The sequence below is a fragment of the Xenopus tropicalis genome, chromosome 1 (assembly GCF_000004195.4).
Source record: "Xenopus tropicalis strain Nigerian chromosome 1, UCB_Xtro_10.0, whole genome shotgun sequence".
NCBI classification, from domain to species: Eukaryota; Metazoa; Chordata; class Amphibia; order Anura; family Pipidae; genus Xenopus; species Xenopus tropicalis.
Genome location: NC_030677.2, coordinates 81,584,678 through 81,611,745, shown reverse-complemented (window position 1 = coordinate 81,611,745; position 27,068 = coordinate 81,584,678). Strand labels below are relative to the sequence as shown.

Here is a 27,068-nt window from a genome sequence, read left to right as displayed (position 1 = left end):
AGTAAATTTGTGTGGTTCTGTGGTGTAACCAGTCCTGTGCACTGACAAATCTGATGTCTGGTTTATTTACAAAACTGCAGAAGAATAAGCTATTATGCTCTCCCATGTGACCGCTAAGACACTGAAAGGATTTGAAACGGATTAGGATTACAAAGCATTTTGAAACAAATACTATCTACATAAGGCATGTCGCGCTCTAAAAACTGCATCCATAGCAATCCAATAGCTGGAAAAAGATGAGGGGCACTGTAATGCATACCTGCTGGAAGGCTGCATGATTGATCACCTTGGTCTGGATCTTTAATAGATCCATACTGCTGCTACTAATAATAATGAATGAATTGAATGTATTGTATATTAATATGGACAGATTACTACCTGCAAATCTCATGTTGTTAGTGGGTGTTGGTTTCATGTTTGCAATCATCTCAAAATGCTGCCCCAGGTCCATTTTACCTGAAATGTTATATTTTATTTTATTAGCAGCTTGGGTGTTCCAGGTATAAGACTTTCCGTTTATCTACTCTGAACCTCACTCTTCTTCTCACAATGCAATGTCCAGTCCTGTTGTTTGTGTTCCCTCCAGGTGCCCTAGATCCACCATCAACTTCTAGTAATAGCAGTTAGGGGAAGTTAGGGAACCCTATAAGGAACACAAGCACTCCATAGGAATACATGCAGTTCTATATATGATATTGCCCTTCTGTCTATGTTTACCCATTTATAAATGCTGCCAGCAAGAACTGTTTAAAAAGAAAAATGTAATGACCACAATGTGTCTTTAAGCCATTTTTTTACTGTGCCCAGGCATAATAGATATTATTGTGCTTGAAGCATTTGTAACACTCTCCTTCTTTGTAAAAGAGTAAGGGAAGCCTTGAAGATAAGATAGACATGGCAGACTAGACATGGACAGAGTAGTTTAAGAGATAATTAATGCTAATATAAGAAAAAGCTTTATATCAGTTGCTCCATTATTTGCTTCTTTCGGACTCCATTTGTAGCTATAGTATGGTTTGTCCTATCTTGCTTACAAACTTGGGCAAATATAGCTTTGTTTTTTTAAAGGCAAAAATCAGACCAGTAATATAAAGTCAAAATATTAGTACTGTGGACCACTGGAGAGAAAAAGTTTAATTGCATGAAATTGATTACATAATAAATATTTCGGTGTTTTTCAGCAGATAGGGTTAAAGGACAAGGAAAGTTGAATGCACTGCAGTTGCCAATATGTTAGGTGCCATGATTCCCATTTAAAGTGAACAGGTAGTGATTTAGAGCATTTTGTCACCCTCCTCTGAATTTCTGTACAGGGTGACTACATTTAGCAGGTTTATAAGCAGTGCTGTTTTGTCTTTTATGCAATTAGCTATTTATACTCTTATAGTGTGTTGTTATAGCCTCTCCCACCTTATTTTCTTAAGGCGGCCAAACACAGTTAGATTTGCTCATTGCCAAAACAAGCAAATCTTTCCCTTGATATGCCCACCTTGGGTGGGTGATATTGTGCTAATGTGATTGTTTGGCAATGAAGAGAATAGGAAAAGTCAGAGCGAGAAATGCATCAAGTCCCCAATTGTTGGCCAGATATTGGTTGGGATGGCCTGTCAGAGAGCCATATCATGGCCAGAAATGCTGAAAAATCTTAAGGTCCTTAAGTCTTAAGGACCCAAATAGGCACCTGAAATCTACCAGTGTATGGCCACCTTTAGACAGAAGGAGTCTCCTATTGTGAGTGTGGTCACACAAGACTGGGAACATCCACTAATTTGAACAAGGGACTGGGTAAATTTAACTTGGCCTACTTGTATTTTTGGAAAGTTTTTGCTCTAAGAAAAAAGGATAGATTTCTGTTACTGTAACAGCGGACTCAAGATGTATGCCCACTCTGCTAAATTGGCAGCCATATCCTCCCCAAATATTGTCCTCCATATAATTGCTTTCTTTATTTAATTTCAGTGCACTAGATTGAATACAAGCATTTCAGACAGCTGACAATGGAATAGTTAAAGATGTATTTCTCAGGGTGGAGATGTATTTGGATATTTTGCTATTATTTACTTTTGAAATTGTGCTGTTCTATGAACACCTCTCCTACATGCATTTTATATCTCCCAAAATTCCATTTAAAAGGGATGTTAATGAGAAATATTTCGGAAGGGGGTGTGCTTATATCCATGCAAGCACCATTGTAGTTTTCCTTCCAACATCCATATAAAGGGAAAAATATTAGTTGTGACTGTGGAAAAATACACACCACAGCATGCCAGTTGGCTAAAAAAACCTAGCTTCCAGTTTCTGGCACAAATGCTGATCCCTGGCTTTTGCTATTTTTATTCTGAGCTTCCCAAATATTATACTTCTGTACTCCTGGACTTGTCTCATCCACAGGAAAATAATTTTATTGCAACATTAGGGGTCATTTACTTACAGCAAGTGTAATTTGAAACATCCCTATGTTTTTTTTCCCACAATTCAGTGTTTTTTTTCGAATAATTCCAGTATAAGGGTGTCCACAAGGGGGTGAAGAGAATGCACGTGCACTGAAAAGTCCAGATGGTGTAACTACCCAGCGCTCAGACTCAAAATGACATCTGTGCTCAAATCTTAAGGTGCAAGTATGCTGCATTAACTAACAAAAGTTGATGTGGGGGTGATAGATCCAGGGTTCCTATGTGTCAATAGAAGTAGCTGGATGAAATTCAAGAACCAGGATGAACGCAGTGCATGGAGTGGTTTTTAGCGCAATTACCTTTAGTTTTGGTAATGATTAGTACAAATGACTACAACTGTCTTTTTCATCATAAATTACTGAACTAATGTCTACTTTTCAAAAGCAAATAGGTATAGGTAAATATCCTACAGAGCCGAAGAACTACAGACTTGGAAATCACCCTTCTATAAAATAAGCCCAACCACCCAAAGACTGGAAAAATACACAGCATTTTATATGGAAAGTAGTTGATTTTTAATTTATTAGAAAAAATAATTTCAGGAAATTTATATTAAAAATCTGTATTGTTCACAACTGCCTGGGTTAGTTCTTTAAAGGAGACATATACCATAATTTTTCAGTTTATCTTAAATTGCAGCTAACACTCTAAAATTGAATAAAATAAAGTGTATTTTATACCTACTGTTGAAGAAGGCTGTGTAATCCCTGCACATATGCTAAAGCCCCTCCCTTTCACAGGGCTTTCACAGGGCTTCCGGCTGGAAAATAGTCTGTCTGTAGCTGGGGCCGCCGGCCCTGGCTTTTTTCCTATACAGACGCTGCAGCCAATGAGAGAGGAGTGGGCGTGAGACGTGGGCGGCGCCTTTGATGACGTCATTTCCCCGCCCACGTCAGTCACGCTGGGGTCCTTCTCAGTGCTGCTCCCGGCTGGCCCTGCTCTCCTGACTAGCAGCTCAGTTGAAGGAAGATTCGCTGCTTCTGTGACATGCTGGAATGTAAGGCACCTTGATTCTCTTTCTTAAAAAAAAAATTATTTACCAAATCAAAAAAAACGTTATTTACAATGAAGGAGTCAGATCTGTTTATTCATTAGACTGTACCTAATGATAAATGATGTGTGTTATTTGCTTGTAACTCCCTGCATCCATGTTAGGTTCCAATTATATATAGTTACAACTCCCTGCACCCAATCCTACAGTGTCCCTGCCCATCAGTATTACGTTCTGCAATAGCTATGAGTTTTTTTTTACATGCAACTCCCTGCAACTTGTACTTTGACACCTAAACTGGCCGTTTTTTGGTATTTTCCCCTGCAACAACTCCCTGCAACTTGTACTTTGACACCTAAACTGGCCGTTTTTTGGTATTTTCTCCTGCAACAACTCCCTGCAACTTGTACTTTGACACCTAAACTGGCCGTTTTTTGGTATTTTCTCCTGCAACAACTCCCTGCAACTTGTACTTTGATACCTAAACTGGCCGTTTTTTGGTATTTTCCCCTGCAACAACTCCCTGCAACTTGTACTTTGACACCTAAACTGGCCGTTTTTTGGTATTTTCCCCTGCAACAACTCCCTGCAACTTGTACTTTGATACCTAAACTGGCCGTTTTTTGGTATTTTCCCCTGCAACAACTCCCTGCAACTTGTACTTTGACACCTAAACTGGCCGTTTTTTGGTATTTTCCCCTGCAACAACTCCCTGCAACTTGTACTTTGACACCTAAACTGGCCGTTTTTTGGTATTTTCCCCTGCAACAACTCCCTGCAACTTGTACTTTGACACCTAAACTGGCCGTTTTTTGGTATTTTCTCCTGCAACAACTCCCTGCAACTTGTACTTTGACACCTAAACTGGCCGTTTTTTGGTATTTTCCCCTGCAACAACTCCCTGCAACTTGTACTTTGACACCTAAACTGGCCGTTTTTTGGTATTTTCCCCTGCAACAACTCCCTGCAACTTGTACTTTGATACCTAAACTGGCCGTTTTTTGGTATTTTCCCCTGCAACAACTCCCTGCAACTTGTACTTTGACACCTAAACTGGCCGTTTTTTGGTATTTTCCCCTGCAACAACTCCCTGCAACTTGTACTTTGACACCTAAACTGGCCGTTTTTTGGTATTTTCCCCTGCAACAACTCCCTGCAACTTGTACTTTGACACCTAAACTGGCCGTTTTTTGGTATTTTCTCCTGCAACAACTCCCTGCAACTTGTACTTTGACACCTAAACTGGCCGTTTTTTGGTATTTTCCCCTGCAACAACTCCCTGCAACTTGTACTTTGACACCTAAACTGGCCGTTTTTTGGTATTTTCCCCTGCAACAACTCCCTGCAACTTGTACTTTGACACCTAAACTGGCCGTTTTTTGGTATTTTCTCCTGCAACAACTCCCTGCAACTTGTACTTTGACACCTAAACTGGCCGTTTTTTGGTATTTTCCCCTGCAACAACTCCCTGCAACTTGTACTTTGACACCTAAACTGGCCGTTTTTTGGTATTTTCCCCTGCAACAACTCCCTGCAACTTGTACTTTGACACCTAAACTGGCCGTTTTTTGGTATTTTCCCCTGCAACAACTCCCTGCAACTTGTACTTTGACACCTAAACTGGCCGTTTTTTGGTATTTTCCCCTGCAACAACTCCCTGCAACTTGTACTTTGATACCTAAACTGGCCGTTTTTTGGTATTTTCCCCTGCAACAACTCCCTGCAACTTGTACTTTGACACCTAAACTGGCCGTTTTTTGGTATTTTCCCCTGCAACAACTCCCTGCAACTTGTACTTTGACACCTAAACTGGCCGTTTTTTGGTATTTTCCCCTGCAACAACTCCCTGCAACTTGTACTTTGACACCTAAACTGGCCGTTTTTTGGTATTTTCCCCTGCAACAACTCCCTGCAACTTGTACTTTGACACCTAAACTGGCCGTTTTTTGGTATTTTCTCCTGCAACAACTCCCTGCAACTTGTACTTTGACACCTAAACTGGCCGTTTTTTGGTATTTTCCCCTGCAACAACTCCCTGCAACTTGTACTTTGACACCTAAACTGGCCGTTTTTTGGTATTTTCTCCTGCAACAACTCCCTGCAACTTGTACTTTGACACCTAAACTGGCCGTTTTTTGGTATTTTCCCCTGCAACAACTCCCTGCAACTTGTACTTTGATACCTAAACTGGCCGTTTTTTGGTATTTTCCCCTGCAACAACTCCCTGCAACTTGTACTTTGACACCTAAACTGGCCGTTTTTTGGTATTTTCCCCTGCAACAACTCCCTGCAACTTGTACTTTGACACCTAAACTGGCCGTTTTTTGGTATTTTCCCCTGCAACAACTCCCTGCAACTTGTACTTTGACACCTAAACTGGCCGTTTTTTGGTATTTTCCCCTGCAACAACTCCCTGCAACTTGTACTTTGATACCTAAACTGGATGTTTTTTGGTATTTTCTCCTGCAACAACTCCCTGCAACTTGTACTTTGATACCTAAGCTGGGTTTTTTTTGCATTTTCTCCTGCAACAACTCCCTGCAACTTGTAAAGATCAGGCAGCAGCACAGGACAGCTATGTGCAGACTGGTAACAGATACACAGGCAGGGGGGTGGGAGGGGTTTCCCTGTTACAGCAGAGTTCAGCCTGTCAGTCAGTGCTGTGACCATTTCCTGTGGGAGAATGAAGAGACACTCCCATCTCTCATTTCAGTTTAGCTTCAGAGGAGTGAAGATCTCTCTGCAGCTCTGATATAAAAACGATTTTAGCAGGTAAAATGCATTCAAATCGTTTTTTTTCTGCAAGATTACATAGATTGAAGAAAGATGAATCATATAACTGAATATGAAGGTTATATGAAATGTCTCCTTTAATAAGTGGATCTTCACCAGCTTCATTATCCCTGCAAATACAAATAAAAAAACATTTAATTTATATATATATATACACTATATCATGTGTGTTAGTTCTGTGTTTTATGTTCCCAACATACCTTTTGCTTGTTTAAACTTCTCTTATCCAAGTTGTGTAATTTTGAGGAAATGCAGCACTCATTACTGTTGTATATACAGTGATGCTTGAAAAGAGAAAGCAAGACAAAATTTTACATAATGAAAGAAAATGTAATTGTAAACAATTTTCTAATATTCATTAATTAAACAATTAAATCTTGGTTTCGCAAACTTTTTCCCCAACTATAATAGCTTTTTTTTACATCTCACCCTTATGCTTTATAAGGCAAATCAGACTGTAAGTTCTATGGGTTCATTACTCACTGCTTTTATTATAAAAAAAATTCAGGGCTGAATAAATTTGTGTTAAATAAGAACAGTCCAAAACTGTGATTTGTACATAAATTAATCCTTAGGGACACATTTATCAAAATACGACTGTGCGTATTTTCTGCGTTTTTTACATTAATTTGCGAGACTTTATCGTACTTAGCGACAAATCATATTTTTTTTCAACTACAAATTTTTGCGACTTTTTCGTATTTTTTGCGATTTTTTCGTCATCGTTACGACTTTTTCATAATTTGTCGCGACTTTTTCGTAGCCGTTACGACTTGCGCGAATTGTCACGACTTTTTTGTAGCCGTTACGATTTGCTCGTATATTGTCGCGACTTTTTCGTATTGAGCGCTCGTAAACGGCGGGCAAAACTTTCAGACTTAGCATGATTTTGGAAGCCTCCCATAGGACTCAATGGCACTCTGCAGCTCCAACCTGGCCCAAGGAAAGTCACGATACTGAAGCTTGAATGAATCCGAAACTTTCGTACTCGGCGCGATGGCTATGAAAAAGTCGCGACAATTCGCGCAAGTCGTAACGCTACGAAAAAGTTGCGACAATTTGCATAAAAGTCGCAACGGCTACGAAAAAGTTCGCAAAAAAAAACGCATTCGGACGCTTTTCAAACGTTCGTGGATTAGTAAATGTGCCCCTATGTGTTCAAAAAGCCTTTTAAGGCAAAAATAGCCATACCGCAAATCTAGTATTTCTAATTTAAAAATCTGATTTTATTTCTAAATGGTAAATCAAAGTATTTCTTAAAGATGTCTTTTTTACTGCTACGCATTGAAAAATATTCTTACCTATTTAACACTGGCTTTACAGACAATACCTGTGTAATGGAGGGAATGTAAGAAAAATATTAATATTAAACATTATATTAACATGCTATTGGACAAAATGTGAATCTTTAATGAGATCATAATCTTCTCACCAACTTATTATCTCTGATGTTATAATGACAACTCCAGCAGGTGTGTACTTTACTGCACAAGCACAAGCCCACTGGCTGTTTGAGAATGTTCTCATGCTGCCCTTGTTTGTGCTTCACCCTTTTCTCTATTCGCAGGCTCAGCAAAATGGGTTTGTGTACATGTCTCTGTTCATCAGTAAATGAATAGGGCAGACAATGAAGGGAATTTAATCAAGCCTGTGCAGCACCTAAGCTCCAGGCTCAATCACTGGGACAGGATTATTAGCAGCTGCACTGACACTTATAAACAAATTTATTAAAATTCTAAAAGCTTTCCAGACGGTCTGATAAGTGTTTAACACATTGGTACATGTATCAAAGAACATCACTGTGTCAATTTGTAAGAACATATAATTCAGTGCTAAGGGTTGTTACAGCTCAAAGGTAATACCCAAAAATGTAAATCAATGCAATGCTAGTTAATGGGGAAATAAATGGTTCAGAAATGCTCTTGTTCATTCTGGAAGAAATTGTTCAAATACAGAAAAGATCATTTTAATTTCATTGTGCTCTGTCACCAAACCATTTGATAAAAATACCTATGACTGGTAAATCTATCTCTATGTGTGTGTGACCCCTGATGAGGTTGCAAATATCTATTTTGCTTTTAAGCATACCAGTGTTCTTTAGGATTAGGGCATGTGCTACAGTGCAGGTATAGGATCCCTTATTTGGAAATCTGTTACAGGAAGGCCATCTCCCATTGAATTATATTACAAAAATTCCAATTTTTAAAAATTAATTTTGGCATGTAATAATGTACTTTATTGTAACTATGCTGCATAAATCCATATTATTGGCAAAACCACCCTATTGGGTTTAATTGATGTTTAGCAGACTTAAATTAATCCAAGTTATGGAAAGATCCCTTATGCAGAGAAAAAGCAGGTCCCAAACAATCTAGACCCTATACCTGAATTCAAATGAAATTAAAACAAAAAGCCAACCTTGTATAAAGTGTCAGCATTGATGTTTGCCTGTCCGGTTTCATTCATTGCCTTGATTGCAGGTGTTCTATGGTGAAGTAAAAAGGATAATCTGTTAAAATTGTGTCAAATATACGTATACATGGTTTAAATATGACAGAAATTGGTCAAAACTGACAAAAATGGTATCCCAACTGTTTAAATAATAGCTGATTTTCTATAAGCATTTTGGTTTATTGTTGAAGCTAGTGGAGTAATGCAAAAGAACCATTCTCAAATATTAATCTCCTTACAAAAGGAGTAATAAAAGAGGTCTAGTTTCCAACAGAAAGGTATGTACCTCAACGATAAAAGTACTGCATTCATTTTAAAAAACAGTAAAGTAATGTTATTTCTTCATCTTTGTTTCATTTAGCACCCATTGTTCAATGTACATCTCATTACTGACATAGCATAAGACATAGGAAAAAGTAACTTCACTCACAAGAAACTGAAGGCACTGTAGTAAAGGCAAAAACATCTACTAGTGTCTAGGTATACATTATGGTAGTTACATTGGTGATTTTGTCATTTTTAAGAACTAATATGAAAATGAATTCATGAATAAACCATAAAGACCATATGCAGCTAATTTTGTGTGCCAATTTTACCCTTGCAGTAGACATATACACACCTTCGATCATCTGAAGGAGGAGGAGCTAACCAGTGATCATAATTTGTCTCCACATGGAACCATCTGTAGGTAAACATTATAAAGTACAATATGTCTTTAGAATTAGATGTACAGTCTTATACAGGTAGGCCTTTAGGGTTGGCTTAGTAACACCTTAATAAAAGTAATGGAAAGAGACCATGTGAATGACAGCACATGCAAGGCTATCTAGTTAGAGCAGGTGTAAGATCCACTGAGATGAATGTAGAGACTCCAATGGATAAAGCTCAAGGGCATGTGGCATCCCTTGGATACAAACGGAGATATTCTGGGGACTGGATACATGTGGTACGAGACATACCAAGTGTCATAGGGCTGTGATTTTTGATAAACATCTAGTGCAAGTATCTGAAATACATTTATAGTATAGACAAGGGAGAAAAATATTGCAAATACCACCAGTACCACAAAAATGAGTTGACCTGGAATTTACAGAATTGAAGGTGAATAAAGCTTCTATTACCATTCCCAACCTTTCATATCTTTTACTGCAACCCTTCAAGAATTTATGGGTACTACTCACATGCTCAGTGTCTGGGCAGCTGCTGAGAAGCTAAGCTTATGGGTTGTCACAAATAAACATAAAGAAGAAAATGAGGTTTGTCTGTCATATAAGCTGATGCTACAGGGCTGATTTTTAAATTCTGATGCGAGTTGCACTGTTTCCGGAGCTGCCATGTGGTAATTATGTGTATCATTCACTAATCAGTGAATGCGTCCCTAAGCTCAGTAACTGACAGCAGCACAAAGCATGTGCAGTGAACCAGCAGAAAGGAAGATAGGGAGCTACTGGGGTTTTTTTAAGGCATATATGTCAAACACAAGGCCCGGGGGCCAAATCCAGCCCACCTGGCTGTTCAACAGTAGCAAAGCATCTACTGGCTGCTATGAGCAACATCACCGGTAATGTCTTACTCCACTTTTTACACATTGTGATAAATATACCCCTAAGTATCTTACTAAGTATATTAATAAAAAATTTGGCCCGTGACTTAAGCCTGGGTTTTAGATTTCAGACCCCTTGTGTGATTGAGTTTGACACCCCTGTTTTAAGGCACAGATCTTTATTGATAAAGGGCTGTGGTTGCCTTGGGCTGGTACAGAAGCCTAAAACATAACTGCAACATTTCTAGCCTACTTCTTTAGTTAAGCTTTATTTCTACTTTAAGACACAAGAAACAGTTGTAATTTAATTGCCCATAAGGAATCCATACTACATTCCAGGATGTATTGACAGTATCCTCCCTAATAATCTACAAATATATATTATGGTCAGCTTACTCTCCTCTTAAGGAATCCAGAGGCCAAATATCAGCAGGTCCTGCTCTGTTTCTGGTAATAACTACCCCCTCATTTGGCTGTGTGCCAGCCATAATGTAATAAACTTCTGCAATAATTGGAGTCTTGGACAGCTGTAAAGCAGCAGCCTCAAAATCTGTGGCATCACTCAGCACCTGATGGAAAGAGAAACAAAATTGAGAGAGTTTTTGCAAACAGTGATTTTTATTTTGTTACTGATCCACTGAGGTTAGCCTATTTAGACATTTGACCTGGTCCTACTGTAAAGAAAATTACATTGCACTGTTCCATTCCAGTACAGTGTCACTAAAAGGCTTGGTATAAAGCAGTTAAGCTGAGATAGTTGAAACAGTGGTTGGTATATGGCAAAGTGTCTGATTTGTTAGGGCAGAACCAGGCAGTTAACTATTGTGCATTTAGCAAATAGTACAAAACCTTACTGAAAAGCCAGGCCTGTCACCACTGCAGGTGTAAAGGAAAGGTAGGGTTGCAAAAAGGAAAAAAATTATACTAATATGATTCCTATTTGGGATAAGCAGGACAAATCTGAATATATTTTCTGGAAAGTCAAAATGTTATACAGCTTAATTGGCACTTTATAATATACAAATATACTTACATCCCGCATTAGCCAGCTGACCATTGAATATCTCTTCAAAAAAGCAGAAATTGCATTCTTCCACCAACCGCCTCCACGCTCTTTGGATTTAGGAAAATATTTAAAATATAGATGATATTGAATATGATATAACTAATAATGCCCACAAATGAGGTAAAAGCTTTAACATATACATGATGTATACAGGAGGGCTGTTTTCCACCTGCTAGTTTTTCTTCCCAGACCAGTAAACAAGTGATAGCAATGAATCATTCAATGAGGATCGCTCACTCGCAGCTTACCCGGGCTAGCGCAGTTTTCTTGTTACCGAGGTATAAGGTAAGCAATTACAACCACTGGGGGGTGCCTAATATTTTGGCACCCCCCAGTGATTGTACCTTTCCTTCTCCTGTAACAGTGTTGCTGCCTTTTAAAATGGTGGCAATAACTGCTTAAGCTGCATGTGATTTGTCAATCAGCTGACACTTCATACTAGCAGGGTTGGCCATCCCAAAGACCCTTGGTAAGGTACAAATTGGTGGTAACTTTTGGTGGATGTACCAATCACAGAAATCACAAGTTCATCTTATTAAACTTAAACAAGAAAAGGAGAGTATTGCAGGCAAAGATTCTGACCAGGGGCTCTGTTTTGGAATGCATTGCTTATAAAAGATAGAGACCAATAATCATTTTGTAGATTACAAATGACCAACTGCTACATTGTCACACAAAGAGAAAAAATGGTGGTGCTCATATTCAACCTCTGTGAATCCGTTTAAATGATTTTACAAAGAAAAAATTATGGTGTTAGAACACGTTAGCCAAAAAATAAAGGCTTGCTTGCCATGTCAATGTACTTCATTTTGAGCATTTACAATTATTGACCTTGCACAAATTTTACCTCTTGCATCACCAGATAAGGTAAATTTGTAGGGGCTTTGACCAGTCCAGAGTCCAACATAGCCCAAAAATGTGGTTCCTGTGTATGCAATCTGGAATTATAAGAGATATATATTATGAAAATGGTAGTGTCATAAACAGTATTCCATTAGCAATAGTATTATGCAACAACTAGGAGCCTTTGTCTTGGTAGGAATGATGTTGACATTTAGGGGCTGATTTACTAATCCACGAATCCGAATCCCGAATGGGAATGGGTTCGTTTCAGATTGCAAACGAACATTTTGCGACTTTTTCGTATTCTTTGCGATTTTTTCGTCACCGTCACAACTTTTTCGTAGCCATTACGACTTGCGCGAATTGTCGCGACTTTTTCATAGCCATTACAAATTTCGTGAATTGTCGCGACTTTTTCATAGCCATTATGACTTTCGTGAATTGTCGCGACTTTTTCATAGCCGTTATGACTTTCATGAATTGTCGCGACTTTTTCATAGCCATTACAACTTTCGCGAATTGTCGCGACTTTTTCGTATTGAGCTCGAAAAATGCGCGACAATTCGCAAAAAAGTCGCAAAATACCGATCATTACGAAAAAAACGCATTCGGACGCTTTTCGGACGTTCGTGGATTAGTAAATGTGCCCCTTAGAATATGGTTTTGTGGCACACAGGATTTGTGCTCTTGTAAATGTAATGTATTAAAATAAAATGTATTTATTTTTGGGCATCATTAGGACAGTATTATTTGAAGAACAAAAATCTTTATTAACCCCTAAATATTATGCTACAACACTTAAATATATAAATGGACTAATATTTATATATGTCATCATTAGATGAAATATTATTATACATACAACAGTAAACATACACATAGATACTGTAAGAGATACATGCATACTGCACAAATCTCTACTCCAATCTTACCATTTTAAATTTCGGCCCAACACATGCGGGACACACGGGTCGGGCAGGATTGGGAAGATACATAATTTCCTTTAGTTTAGGGGCAGGTTCGGGCTGATCTAATGGTGCCCCTGCTTCTGCGGCTATTTATATATGCGCGCCTGCCTTGTCCCCTCTGTGATGTTAGAGATGGGTAGGGCAGGTGTGGGCATATGCTTAGCCGTAGAGCAGTGGGCTGGGTTGTGCGCAGGTTGGGCGAGGGCGGTTAGGGTCGAATTTTGCCAACTCACACATCACTAGTGTTCCACATTCTCTTGCTTGAAATAAGGGGGCAGCATAAGGCTTGTTGTGATTCATATAACCGGCACTGAGCTAAATTTTTTTACACAAATATTTTATTTCAATAGAGAGTTACAAAAGTAACTATCTTTATGGTATTCGTATGATCTCAAAGTAAGTGGCTTTTGCCAATGGATTGAAAAGGCAGAATAACGTCAATATAATAATCTATGTGAAGCATTTCCCAAGAAAACAAGAAACAGTTAATTTTTTTTCATTACATTTGACAACTTTCTTCATACTCAGTTAACTTTTAGACCTCATTCCTTCTCATATTTTCCTACCACGGGACAGCTTCTACATCCCACATGTGCAATGAAATATTGCAAAATACTAAATATTTATACAGATTACAAAATAATGGTCAGCTATTTCTCAGTACACTCATTTCCTTCTTGGGTATACAGTGCTTAATATAGAGGCCTATAGACTGTTGAAACCCCCTGGAAACCGCAGTTTAGAGAATCAAAAAACATAGATTAAAAAGTAGCAGCCCTGGAGAGCTCTCCCCTCCTCCTGAATTGCACCAGTGTGCCCCCCTTCCCAGTGCTGTCCTGTTTTTGTTGCCTGTTGTGAGCAATGCAGCTGGGTTGGAAGGTGCCATTTTAGACTGCCCTACTTTCACAAAAGATTCCAGATATGTAGCATTCCAAGTTGAAACCCATGCTCAGTGTCAGTGATCGGTCAGTGATAAAAGATGGAGTCTACCAACCCTGCAACAGTGCTCTTTTTTAATTGGTAACAAAAAGACGACAGTATTGGGGGTGGGGCAAAATTGTGTGGTTAGAGCAGCGTTTTTCAACCGCTGTTCCGCGGCACACTAGTGTGCCGCGAGATGTTGCCTGGTGTGCCGTAGGCAGGGCCGCAATTTTTACTTTAAAAAAAAAATCCGGGCCCTGTCATTGGTTGCGCCCCGTGTGTACGGGTGACGTCAGTACACACAGGGCGCAACGTTATAAGGGCCTGTGTGCGGTCGCGTGTAGGCAGAAGTGCAGAGGCGGCGCGCGTGAGGGGAAGATGCTGCTGAAGCCGCCGAAGACCAGAAGTAAAATGCTGCTGGGCACCAATGTATTAGGGGGGGCCACGGGGCACACTGACTTATGGGGGCACTGCTGCTGGGCACCAATGTACTAGGGGGGCTGGCTCATGGCACCAATGTACTGGGGGGCACTGCTGTTGGGCACCAATGTACTAGGGGGGCACTGCTCTTGGCACCAATGTACTAGGGGGGCACTGCTGCTGGGCACCAATGTACTAGGGGGGCACTGCTCTTAGCACCAATGTACTAGGGGGGCACTGCTGCTGGGCACCAGTGTACTAGGGGGGCACTGCTGCTGGGCACCAATGTACTAGGGGGGCACTGTTCTTGGCACTAATGTACTAGGGGGGCACTGCTGCTGGGCACCAGTGTACTAGGGGGGCACTGCTGCTGGGCACAGAGTTAAATTTTTTAACATTTTCTAATGGTGGTGTGCCTCGTGATTTTTTTCATGAAACAAGTGTGCCTTTGCCCAAAAAAGGTTGAAAAACACTGGGTTAGAGAGGGGCCGCGGAAGCCTGTCCAGCGAAACTATCGCTTATACTTAGCTATATTTCCCCTTTAATGTAAAGCCATATATAAAAACAAATTCTAGGCAATGCTCTAAATTGCATATGCCCCCATTTACTTTTATATACAGTCATATGAAAACATTTGGGAACCCCTCTTAATTCTTTGGAGTTTTGTTTATCATTGGCTGAGCTTTCAAAGTAGCAACTTCCTTTTTATATATAACATGCCTTATGGAAACAGTAGTATTTCAGCAGTGACATAAAGTTTATTGGATTAACAGAAAATATGCAATATGTATCATAACAAAATAAGACAGGTGCATAAATTTGGGCACCCCAACACAGATATTACATTAATACTTTGTTGAGCCTCCTTTTGCAAACTTAACAGCCTCTAGACACCTCCTATAGCCTTTGATGAGTTTCTGGATTTTGGATGGCGGTATTTTTGACCATTCGTCCATACAAAATCTCTTCAGTTCAGTTAAATTTCATACTCAAAAAGTCCATACATTCACAGTTCCTCTTTGTAAACTCAGTCCATTATCCGTTTGTGCAAAGCCTCCAGATGCACCTGGCTAGGTGCCTATATCAATGAGCAAAGGAAAAAAAAAAGGAAATGCACACAATACAATTTGCTGGTGTAAAAAACACCAGCAAATTGTATTGTGTGCATTTCCTTTTTTTCTTCTTTTGCTCAGTTAAATTTCATGGCTGCCATGCATGGACAGCCTGCTCCCCATAACACCAGCAAATCATATTGTGTGCATTTCCTTTTTTATTTTTTTGCTCAGTTAAATTTAATGGCTGCCATGCATGGACACCCTACTCCCCATAACACCAACAAATCATATTGTGTGCATTTCCTTTTTTATTCTTTTGCTCAGTTAAATTTCATGGCTGCCAAGCATGGACAGTCTGCTTCCCATAGATTTTCGATGATATTCAAGTCAGGGGACTGTGATGGCCATTCCAGAATATTGTACGTCTCCTTCTGCATAAATGCCTTTGTAGATTACTGTGTTTAGGGTCATTGTCTTGTTGGAATATCCAACCCCTGTGTAACTTCAACTTTGTGACTGATGCTTGAACATTATCCTAAAGAATTTATTGATACTGCGTTGAATCATCTGACCCTCGACTTTAACAAAGGCCCCAGTCCCTAAACTAGCCATGCAGCCCCACAGCATGATGGAACCTCCACCAAATTTGACAGTAGGTAGAAGGTGTTTTTCTTGGAATGCAGTGTTCTTCTTCTGCCATGCAAAACACTTTTAGTTATGACCATATAACTCAAATTCTGTATCATCAGTCCAAAGCACTTTGTTCCAAAATGACTGTGGCTTGTCTAAATGAGCTTTTGCATACAACAAGCGACTCTGTTTGTGGCGTGAGTGCAGAAAGGACTTCTTTCTCATCACCCTGCCATGAAGATGTTCTTTGTGCAAATTAGAATGATGTACAGATACACCATCTGCAGCAAGATGTTCTTGCAGGTCTTTGGAGGTGATCTTTGGGTTGTCTGTAACCATTCTCACAATCCTCTTCATATGCCACTCCTGTATTTTTCTTGGCCTACCAGACCTGGGTTTTACAGAAACTGTGTCTGTGGCCTTTCATTTCCTAATTACATTCCTTACAGTTGAAACTGACAATTTAAAGCTCTGAGATAGCTTTTTGTAGCCTTCCCCTAAACCATGATACTTCCCCTAAACCATGATACTGAGAGTTGCTTTGAGAATCCCATGTTGTCACTCTTAAAAGAACAGTAACACAACTATTTAAGTTTTAATATATGCCTTCTAAATACTATTATTAAGATATGTATCTTGTAAAAATTGCAGCATCATAAGTGGTTCTTGAAAGATTTATGTTACAACTCATTTACTGGGCAATACGGAGACTCCTTGTCTTCCGGTCTAATCCAGAAGTTATCTTGCTGCATTCTTTAGAGCCTTGGGGGGGGAGTAATTTATGTTTTTGTAGGGGATTGTGTAGGGAGAGGGATGGGGGACGGAGCGTTTCTACTTGCCAGCTAAGACTGCCTGCCTGTAACAACGGATCGCTATCTATGCCTGCAGGGGGGGGGGGGGTAGGAGGAGGGGTGAGCTGCCCGGAAGCTTGCTACGAGAGTTGGAGGACATTTGCTGCCTGAGTTCAATAAATTAATTAATGGAAAGGTTAATTTTCAAGAAAACCACTTATACTTTTGTAATTTTTTCATGATATTTTTTCCAATAAAAGTATTTTAAAAAGATATTTTGAATATTAACAAAATTGTGTTACAGTTCCTTTAAGAGGAAAGTCAAACAGATGCACAACTTCAAGGCGTAACAAGCTAATCCAATCACTTTGGTGTTTCCAGTAATCAGTATTGAGCAGTTACATGCATTCAAATTAGAAAAATTACAAGGGTACCCAAATTTTTGCACAGCCACAACTAAATACTGCTTCACTAAAAATCACCCCAGTACTCAGATGTTCCTGGGAAATGAAAGACATCAACATCTTTTTTGTTGAAAGTGGAGTAAATTAGAGGTGTTCCTTAAACTTTTTCATATGACTGTAAATGTTCATTAACAGCTTTCTGAACAGGGATCTCTTTTATATTCATACTTGTGAAGTAGAAGCTGCCATAATGGCTGCTCTAAATAGAAACAATAATAAACTGCAACATGTATGTTATAATATTTAGATTTTCAATATTGTGCACATCTATGTGTTTCTCCTGTATCCCATAGTCAATTTTGGTGACATTGTTCCAAATGAACTCTGTGCTTGTGCTACATAGATATTTTCATTTAACTTAGTTTCAGTGCTCAGTTTTTGTAATGTGACATTTTTTTTATATTACAAAATGTAAGTAAAATAAAAACCTGAAATATTCTGTTTGTATAATGCTACCTTGATGCCTTAATGCTGTGACGCTGCTTTTCATCACTGGGGGTCTAGTAATCTTGTTTAAATAGAAAAGGAATACTTAACTTTTGGGTCCCATGTGCTGTTTAGAGTGGGTCTATATGATACCTAAGTCAACAAGAAATTTCTTCTACAACCCAAGTAATTAAAGCATACTGGTTCTAAAGCAAAATTTGGGTTGCAAAGCTGATTTTCCCTGATTCTAATTTGGGTGGCCTGAGAAAAACACTGAAAGAGAGATGGTTCATTTTTCAGTAGCGCAATGATACCCAAATACAAGGCAAAGAAACATTGGAGTAGATCAAGAACTAAAAGATAAATGTTCAGCAAAAGTCCTAAAGTTTGAAAACTGAAGTGCACTAGCATCATCTAACTAACCCGGGACAAATCTGCCTGAAAGACTGGGCCTGAATCACTACCAAACAGAGTGCAAAGCTATTTGGTGCTTACCTCAGAAGACATAGAGATGTTATTGCTGCAAATCATAGTATTTTGTTTTGTTTCTTTTTATACTATACCTGGCGATTCCTGATAAAATTCAGATCCATTGTAATTTTTCGCAAGAGGTCTGGAAAGAAGTAGTCCAGATTTCTACCATGATAAATATTTCCATTTGTATCTTCAGCTATTATGCTAGTGCAAAAGCTGTAAAAAAAACCACTGTTAACATTTGGAAACATCTTATATTGATAACAAATATTTAATTTATGAACAATTAGCTGCAGCTCTGTATAGATAATACATCATTTGATCAGGGCAGTGGAGTCGGTAGATAAATTCTCCGACTCCAACTCCTCAGTGTCTGATACTCCCGACTCCGACTCCACGACTCCGACTCCTCTGTTTTTAATATGCTAATGCAGTGCTGTCCAACTGGCGGCCCACTTTAAATGGTATCAGTACTGAGATTAACTGCATGGTTCTCACCTCATATTCAGGCTGTAATCCCTCTGTATTATTTAAACATCTAATCCCCTGTACTGTTCACACCTTTTAATCTATGCATTGTTCACCCCCTGCATTGTTCACACCTCCTGCTCAGGCTGTAATCACCCACATTGTTCGTCTGTTCAAACCTCAGACATTGTAAGCACTGCCTGGCCTATGCTGCCTGTGTATAGGCAGCATAAGGAAGGCAGAGTATGACACATAGGCAGCATAGGGCAGGGAGGGTATGGCACAAACAGGCAGCATAGGGCAGGGAGGGTATTGGACACACAGGCAGCATAGGGCAGGGAGAGTATATGGCACACACAGGCAGCATATGGCAGGCAGAGTATGACACACACAGGTAGGGCAGGCAGAGTATGGCACACACAGGCAGGGCAGGCAGAGTATGGCACACACAGGCAGCATATAGCAGGGAGAGTATGGCACACACAGGCAGCATATGGCAGGCAGAGTATGGCACACACAGGCAGCATATGGCAGGGAGAGTATGGCACACAAAGGCAGGGTAGGGCAGAGTATGGCACACACAGGCTGCATATGGCAGGGAGAGTATGGGACACACAGGCAGGGTAGGGCAGAGTATGGCACACACAGGTAGCATATGGCAGGCAGAGTATGGCACACACAGGCAGGGTAGGGCAGAGTATGGCACACACAGGCAGCATATGGCAGGGAGAGTATGGCATACACAGGCAGGGTAGGGCAGAGTATGGCACACACAGGCAGCATATGGCAGGCAGAGTATGGCACACAAAGGCAGCATATGGCAGGCAGAGTATGGCACACACAGAAAGGGCAGGCAGAGTATGGCACACACAGGCAGCATATGGCAGTGAGAGTATGGCACAACACTAACAACAACAACATTTGTGAAGCGCTTTTCTCCTGTAGGACCCAAACACAGGCAGCATATGGCAGGGATAGTATGGCACACACAGGCAGCATATGGCAGGCAGAGTATGGCACACACAGGCAGGGCAGGCAGAGTATGGCACACACAGGCAGAATATGGCAGGGAGAGTATGGCAAAGGCACACACAGGCAGGGTAGGGCAGAGTATGGCACACAGGCAGCATATGGCAGGGAGAGTATGGCACACACAGGCAGGGTAGGGCAGAGTATGGCACACACAGGCAGCATATGGCAGGCAGAGTATGGCACACACAGGCAGGGTAGAGCAGAGTATGGCACACACAGGCAGCATAGGGCAGGCAGAGTATGGCACACACAGGCAGCATATGGCAGGGAGAGTATGGCACACAAAGGCAGGGTAGGGCAGAGTATGGCACACACAGGCTGCATATGGCAGGGAGAGTATGGCACACACAGGCAGGGTAGGGCAGAGTATGGCACACACAGGCAGCATATGGTAGGGAGATTATGGCACACACAGGCAGCATATGGCAGGGAGAGTGTGGCACACACAGGCAGGGTAGGGGAGAGTGTGGCACACACAGGCAGGGTAGGGCAGAGTATGGCACACACAGGCAGGGTAGGGCAGAGTATGGCACACACAGGCAGCATATGACAGGCAGAGTATGGCACACACAGGCAGGGTAGGGCCGAATATGGCACACACAGGCAGGGTAGGGCAGAGTATGGCACACACAGGCAGGGTAGGGCAGAGTATGGCACACACAGGCAGGATATGACAGGCAGAGTATGGCACACACAGGCAGGGTAGGGCAGAGTATGGCACACACAGGCAGCATATGGCAGGCAGAGTATGGCGCACACAGGCAGGGTAGGGCAGAGTATGGCACACACAGGCAGGGTAGGGCAGAGTATGGCACACACAGGCAGCATATGACAGGCAGAGTATGGGGCACACAGACAGGGTAGGGCAGAGTATGGCACACACAGGCAGCATATGGCAGGCAGAGTATGGCACACACAGGCAGCATATGGCAGGGAGAGTGTGGCACACACAGGCAGGGTAGGGCAGAGTATGGCACACACAGGCAGGGTAGGGCAGAGTATGGCACACACAGGCAGCATATGACAGGCAGAGTATGGCACACACAGGCAGGGTAGGGCCGAATATGGCACACACAGGCAGGGTAGGGCAGAGTATGGCACACACAGGCAGGGTAGGGCAGAGTATGGCACACACAGGCAGGATATGACAGGCAGAGTATGGCACACACAGGCAGGGTAGGGCAGAGTATGGCACACACAGGCAGCATATGGCAGGCAGAGTATGGCGCACACAGGCAGGGTAGGGCAGAGTATGGCACACACAGGCAGGGTAGGGCAGAGTATGGCACACACAGGCAGCATATGACAGGCAGAGTATGGGGCACACAGGCAGGGTAGGGCAGAGTATGGCACACACAGGCAGCATATGGCAGGCAGAGTATGGCACACACAGGCAGCATATGGCAGGCAGAGTATGGCACACACAGGCAGCATATGGCAGGGAGAGTATGGCAAACACAGGCAGGGTAGGGCAGAGTATGGCACACACAGGCAGCATATGGCAGGCAGAGTATGGCACACACAGGAAGGGCAGGCAGAGTATGGCACACACAGCAGCATATGGCAGGGAGAGTATGGCACAACAACAACAACAAACATTTGTAAAGTGCTTTTCTCCCGTAGGACCCAAACACAGGCAGCATATGGCAGGGAGAGTATGGCACACACAGGCAGCATATGGCAGGCAGAGTATGGCACACACAGGCAGGGCAGGCAGAGTATGGCACACACAGGCAGAATATGGCAGGGAGAGTATGGCAAAGGCACACACAGGCAGGGTAGGGCAGAGTATGGCACACACAGGCAGCATATGGCAGGGAGAGTATGGCACACACAGGCAGGGTAGAGCAGAGTATAGCACACACAGGCAGCATAGGGCAGGCAGAGTATGGCACACACAGGTAGCGTAGGGCAGGCAGAGAGCTGCCTGTGTGTGCCATATTCTCTTTCTACCCTATGGTGCCTGTGGGAGGTGAACCTGGCAGGGGTTTGTTCCGGGAGTTTGTTAGCAGTTGGAAATAGCCATTAAATGGTCCCTAAGGTGTGTAATTATATGCTGTATATGCTGGTTGCTGTGCTATCCACAGGGGAGGAGGAGTCATATGGATTTTAGGGTGTGTCTTAATATGACATAATATAATTTTTTCACATATGAATGATGGTTGATATCCCTGCAGTGAGGACCAAGCCTTTGGGTTTTTGCTGCACTACCACCATTGTGATAAAATGGGTGTGGTTTGAAGTGGGTGTGGTTTAAAAGGGGGAGTGGTCAAAACTGGCTTCCATTAGCGGCCCTCCACCATGTATGCGCGAGAAATTCCGGCCTTCGGCACCGCAGAAGTTCGACAGCACTGTGCTAATGTATTTTATACATCCAGGAAGGGGCAGGTGGGAAGGGGCACTTAAAACACGACTGAACTGATAATAAACTGATAGACAATTTTATCTATACTCCTACTTCTAATGATTTCCCTAGAATCCCATAGTCATGTTTAAAGTTTAAGCTAACATTACAGCTGAATTACAGCAGTTTTTCAAATGTTTTAAAGCTTCAGTCTTAAACTATAGACTATCCATTCCCTTCACGTATACAGGTATTTCTAGTTATCAGTAAGAGTTAGGCTGGGTTCCCAATGGAACCCGACGCAGTGGAGCTGCCGCACCGTAACTGTGCGTTACGTCCCATTTAGTGAAGCATACAGTCAATGAAAAGCTTCATGGTCACTCAACGTGTTCGTTTATGCACTGCGTGCATTGGGCTTTATTCTTATAGCAGAGAAGTAATTAATTATGACTGTTTGTGAATTGGGACATTAAAACTTGCTTTATTTTTTTTTTTTTATTCCCATTTAAATTTAGTAGGAGTCGGTTCATTTTTTGCCGACTCCGACTCCAGGTACCCAAAATTGCCTCCGACTCCGACTCCTCGACTCCGACTCCACAGCACTGCATTTGATAAGTAAGTACACAGTAGAGTATAGCTGTGTAGAAAATAATTTTAATAAAGCACACAGGGTAACCACACCCATGCGTATTGGCTGGTTGCAGGAAATTGGTATCTGCTATATTTTTGTTAGAAGTAAAGGAAGCATACTGATTTGCTGACTAGTCAGTTGACAATCACCTGAATTAATTGTGTTTATTTAATAAAATGATTATTCATTTTCTAAGGCTCAGTGATCTTTCTAAGGCTCACATATAAAAAAGTATGTGTGCTGGTAAATTTGGAAAGCAGCACCTAACAAGATAAGTGAATGGCATGTATAATTTACAGAACATAATCGAATGGAAAAATGATGGCCTGCTTTGTGCACTATGTACCCCGCCCTTCTCTTTGTAAGTGATACATATTATGTTGTTAACATTTTTAAAATAACATTTCAAAAAATGACATTTCTGTTGCATTTTTTGGTACAAATTTCACAGTTTTATCAAAGTACTTACGCAGTAGCTTCATAGCAGAGGTTTAGAAGGACAACATCTCCAACGCTTACACCGATTGTCTTGGCCATTCCTCGAATCTCTCCAGCATATGGCTCATTCATGTAAAGTTCCAACTCTACCTCTGCCAACGGCCTAATGATGGCATGTACCCATTTAGGTACAACGGAACTAAAAATAACATAAGTGTAAACAGTTATGGGTAAGCCGCTATTGGCAGCCTGAGCGCCTCTCTCTCTTTATCCCAAGTAAGTTCCCGGCCGGGACAAGGTGGGTTGTGTCTGTATTAAGCCCTCATAGGGCTAATCCTTTTATCATATGCCCGCTGTTTATCGGAGGATTCATACGAACACGCCAGTGCATTGTGTCTAGTTATTTAGTATACTTTCCCCCCTTGCTCTCCTGTATTCTTATTACCTATTCGGAGGGAGAGGGGAAATAGAGACCACGCTATTTTAATACCTCTATGAGCACTTGTTTTTTGGCTAAGTAGCCGTGTATTTGCCGCCAGTTGCCTAACATGGCACTTTATACGTGGTTGTGCCCATTGGAGATTCTTTACAGTGCTGTAAGGCCATGACCTCTTAGGGGACGCTGGGAGTTTTTAATCTTTCTTATTCAATTGATTATCCCCTTCGAAGTTGTAAATATAGGTCAGACAAATGAATTCATCTGTAGGTATCATATGTCTCCTTTTATTGCAATAAATGAACTTGTGCTTATTGTGATTTTCTCCTGTATATAGAATTTATTAGATATTTTTCACTTCTTGGTTTGTGTGAATTAACTATTGTTCAAATTTATTACAATTGATCTTTTATATGCTGTAACACATTGATTCTTTTTTAATAAACATAAATTGATTTTTTACTCTATTGGGAGATTCTTGAGCGTAACTCTTTTGGAGATATTTTAGGTGCACTAAGGGATTAGTTTGGAGGAAGGCAGCTAATTGTAATCACTCTTAATTGGTTTCTAATGTAGGGTAAGTGATTTCACTTAGAAGAATCTCTTCTTTTGTGTTTTTTTTTTTTCCTTTCTCTCTTCTCTACAGTCCCGTTCTAGACCCTAGACATTACATATCTATTTCAACTTTTGGAGCACAGATAAGGTTTATTTGTATCTAATTATGTAAATGGTCTGTACACTTATTTACATGCATAGTTGTGTCTATTACAGGAAAATATTTAAGCTAAAAATGTTTATAGTGTCTTTATCTGCAGGCCATGGAGTTATTATTATGGGGTTGACCTTGCTAAGACTGTACCTGTTTTTACGTCAGTCTGCTAGGCTGCTCCCCATGCTGGTTTCTTGTAAGGGGAATATAAAACTACTGGAAGCCACTACAAGTGATAATAAAGGTTGTTAGGGCCAGAGAAAAATGATATTGTATGCAAACTTGAAACTACTTGCACTTACCAATGGGTGACAAATCTCCTCCTCCTACCTTTCTCTTAATTAATATTGGGATCACCACACAAAAAACAGTTTGCATGTGGCGATCTGGTGTCGCAAAAACATTTTTCCAGGATTGTTGCATGTAAAGTGACAATTCTCAAGTTAATTAAGGGATAGGTAGTTTCAGGAGATTTGTCGCCCACGAATAGCACAGATTCCCCACAAGTGACAAAACTCGTCATGTGCACCATTGCTCTAAAATGTAAGAGTACTTGTGACATATGGAAACACCTCATCCTTCTATTTTAGTAAAAGCTAATGACTCATTTGCAGGTCGCTGCAACTTTAGGAATAATTTTTTCCACATATACAGCAATATAAAATAGATAATGACCTGTAATTTGGAAATTTTAAAATGTACCAAACAGTATTTTATATCCTTATAAAACACAAGAGCCATGAATATCCTTCTTGGTGATGTTATCAGTTATAATCAATGCTTAGAATTTACATTTACACGACTCACTTTAGCTTGAATTTTATAATAAATTATGTATCCTCTGTTCTATAATATGAAGATATTAGAATTCAGCACAGAGTTCCATGACCTGTACAAAAGGACTCGACCTTCAGCCTTGTTCTTATATATGGTCATGAAACTCCTTGGTGACTTATAATATCCTTATATTTTACAATAGGTGATACATTATTCACTATACAAATGCATTTTTTACAGCAGACTCCTCTTGCTATACTCCCACAGAGAAGGGACTGCTTTGCTTCTAATGGTAAGAGTTGTGAATGTATGCAGTGCAACCAAGCTTTGTACCTTTTGTTTTGTACCCTTTGCCTCACTGAAGTTTCTGTTTATAAGGTGTTTGGGTAATGGTTTTGTGCTGAAATAGACAAGATATGTACTTGGAAGATGTAACTATTTTGTACTGTCATGGATGCACAAGTTATACTGGGAGTTGCAATAAGGGATAAGTGCAGTGCACTGCTTCCCTCACCTTGCACACAGGTTAGAAATCAGCACAACAATATGCACTTCAGCTGCTAAGATACAAAACTGTCACACATCAGGCACTAGCTATGCATCAGGTAGGAGCACACAAGAATGTGTCATTTACTACCCATTGTAAATGAATGGATGTTCAAGGCCATTTTCTGCAGATTGCATAATGCACATGTGTGTGATGCATGATCAGGTGCAGAGGAAAATAGCGCCCCTTCTACTATTACTACTACAGTTTCCCCAAACAAATTGCTATACATACACTATATACAACTATTTAATACCCCTTGTTCAATGAATAGGGATTATGTTAAATATACTTTTAACCTATTGTTTTAATGAATATATTGCTTTGATATTCCTTGAACTAAACAGGACAAACAGGTAGACTGTTAATACTCCATGTTTGGTTCTTGCAATTCAAATAATTATACATCAAAAGACTACAGATTTTAGCTGTTCATAGGCATGCAACACTCATCTGTTTTATGTCTTATATAGTATTTTTGTATAGTATTTATTTTTTGTATAGTATTTTTGTATAGTATTTATTTAACCTAAAATACTCTTATTAACACATAACTATTAATTTGCAGATATATATGTAGCTATATATTTGGATACTTGTGAGAGCTGCCCTACTGCCCGTTCTGCCTATTTAATTTTGAAAATCCACAATGCCCTGCAATGGAATGTCTACTATATCATTTCCATCGGCATATTTTAAGACTGTAATATTGTAATGTAAATATGCCAGTGCTATTAAATAAAAGGTTCATAACCATTTACATAGCAGAACTTGCCACATTCATAAAATGAACAGTTATAACCCTCTGGAATTTTGTACAGGTGCCAAGAGGAACCCCTCAATTATTTTGGTTTCATTATTAAGAATGTATTTACATCTTAACACAATTTATAAAAATAGTTTTGCTTTATCAGGTTAGAATTGGAACAGGAGATTATAAAACTTCAAGTTTTTATTATTTCTGTTTTTTATGTCTTATTCTAATAATGCATTGTCAGTACAGGTCACATTATATCCCACAATCATATAAGCGTCCTGGGATAGTATGATAGTGTAAATTATACTGTGTATTAACTAAGTCTACTGAGAACACAAACCAGTGTGTGTCTTACGCCATTCGATATTGACTTACTTAAAGAAATGATCCAAAATCTCTCTCAAGAGGGAGTAGTTGTAATGCTTCAGTACTGGCTCCCAGCGCTGCTCGGGGGGATCATCCAAACTGACATTATAGCGAGGGGCTGGGACGTCCTGAGTGTATGAAGAGGAAAGAGAAAATGACCCCAGGATAAGCAGTAAGCAGAGCAGCGCCATTGACTGCTCAGAAAATTAGCTTAATACAAGAAAATGAAAAGGAGCTGCTTAGAGAAATCTCAATTGTGTTTACATAACCAGAG

The 27,068-nt window shown here is 40.5% G+C and overlaps 1 protein-coding gene across 1 annotated transcript; it reads right to left on the bottom strand.

The window, feature by feature from the left end:
* Positions 1 to 2,955: 2,955 nt before the first annotated feature.
* Positions 2,956 to 27,068, bottom strand: naaa (N-acylethanolamine acid amidase). Its single transcript, NM_001005714.1, is given in 12 exon segments — positions 2,956 to 3,043; positions 6,313 to 6,347; positions 6,438 to 6,521; positions 7,539 to 7,567; positions 8,656 to 8,722; positions 9,308 to 9,370; positions 10,628 to 10,800; positions 11,265 to 11,344; positions 12,145 to 12,235; positions 18,379 to 18,505; positions 23,234 to 23,401; positions 26,804 to 27,068. Coding segments are annotated over 10 exon segments (1,053 nt in total). The 5' UTR covers positions 26,986 to 27,068; the 3' UTR covers positions 2,956 to 3,043; positions 6,313 to 6,347; positions 6,438 to 6,448.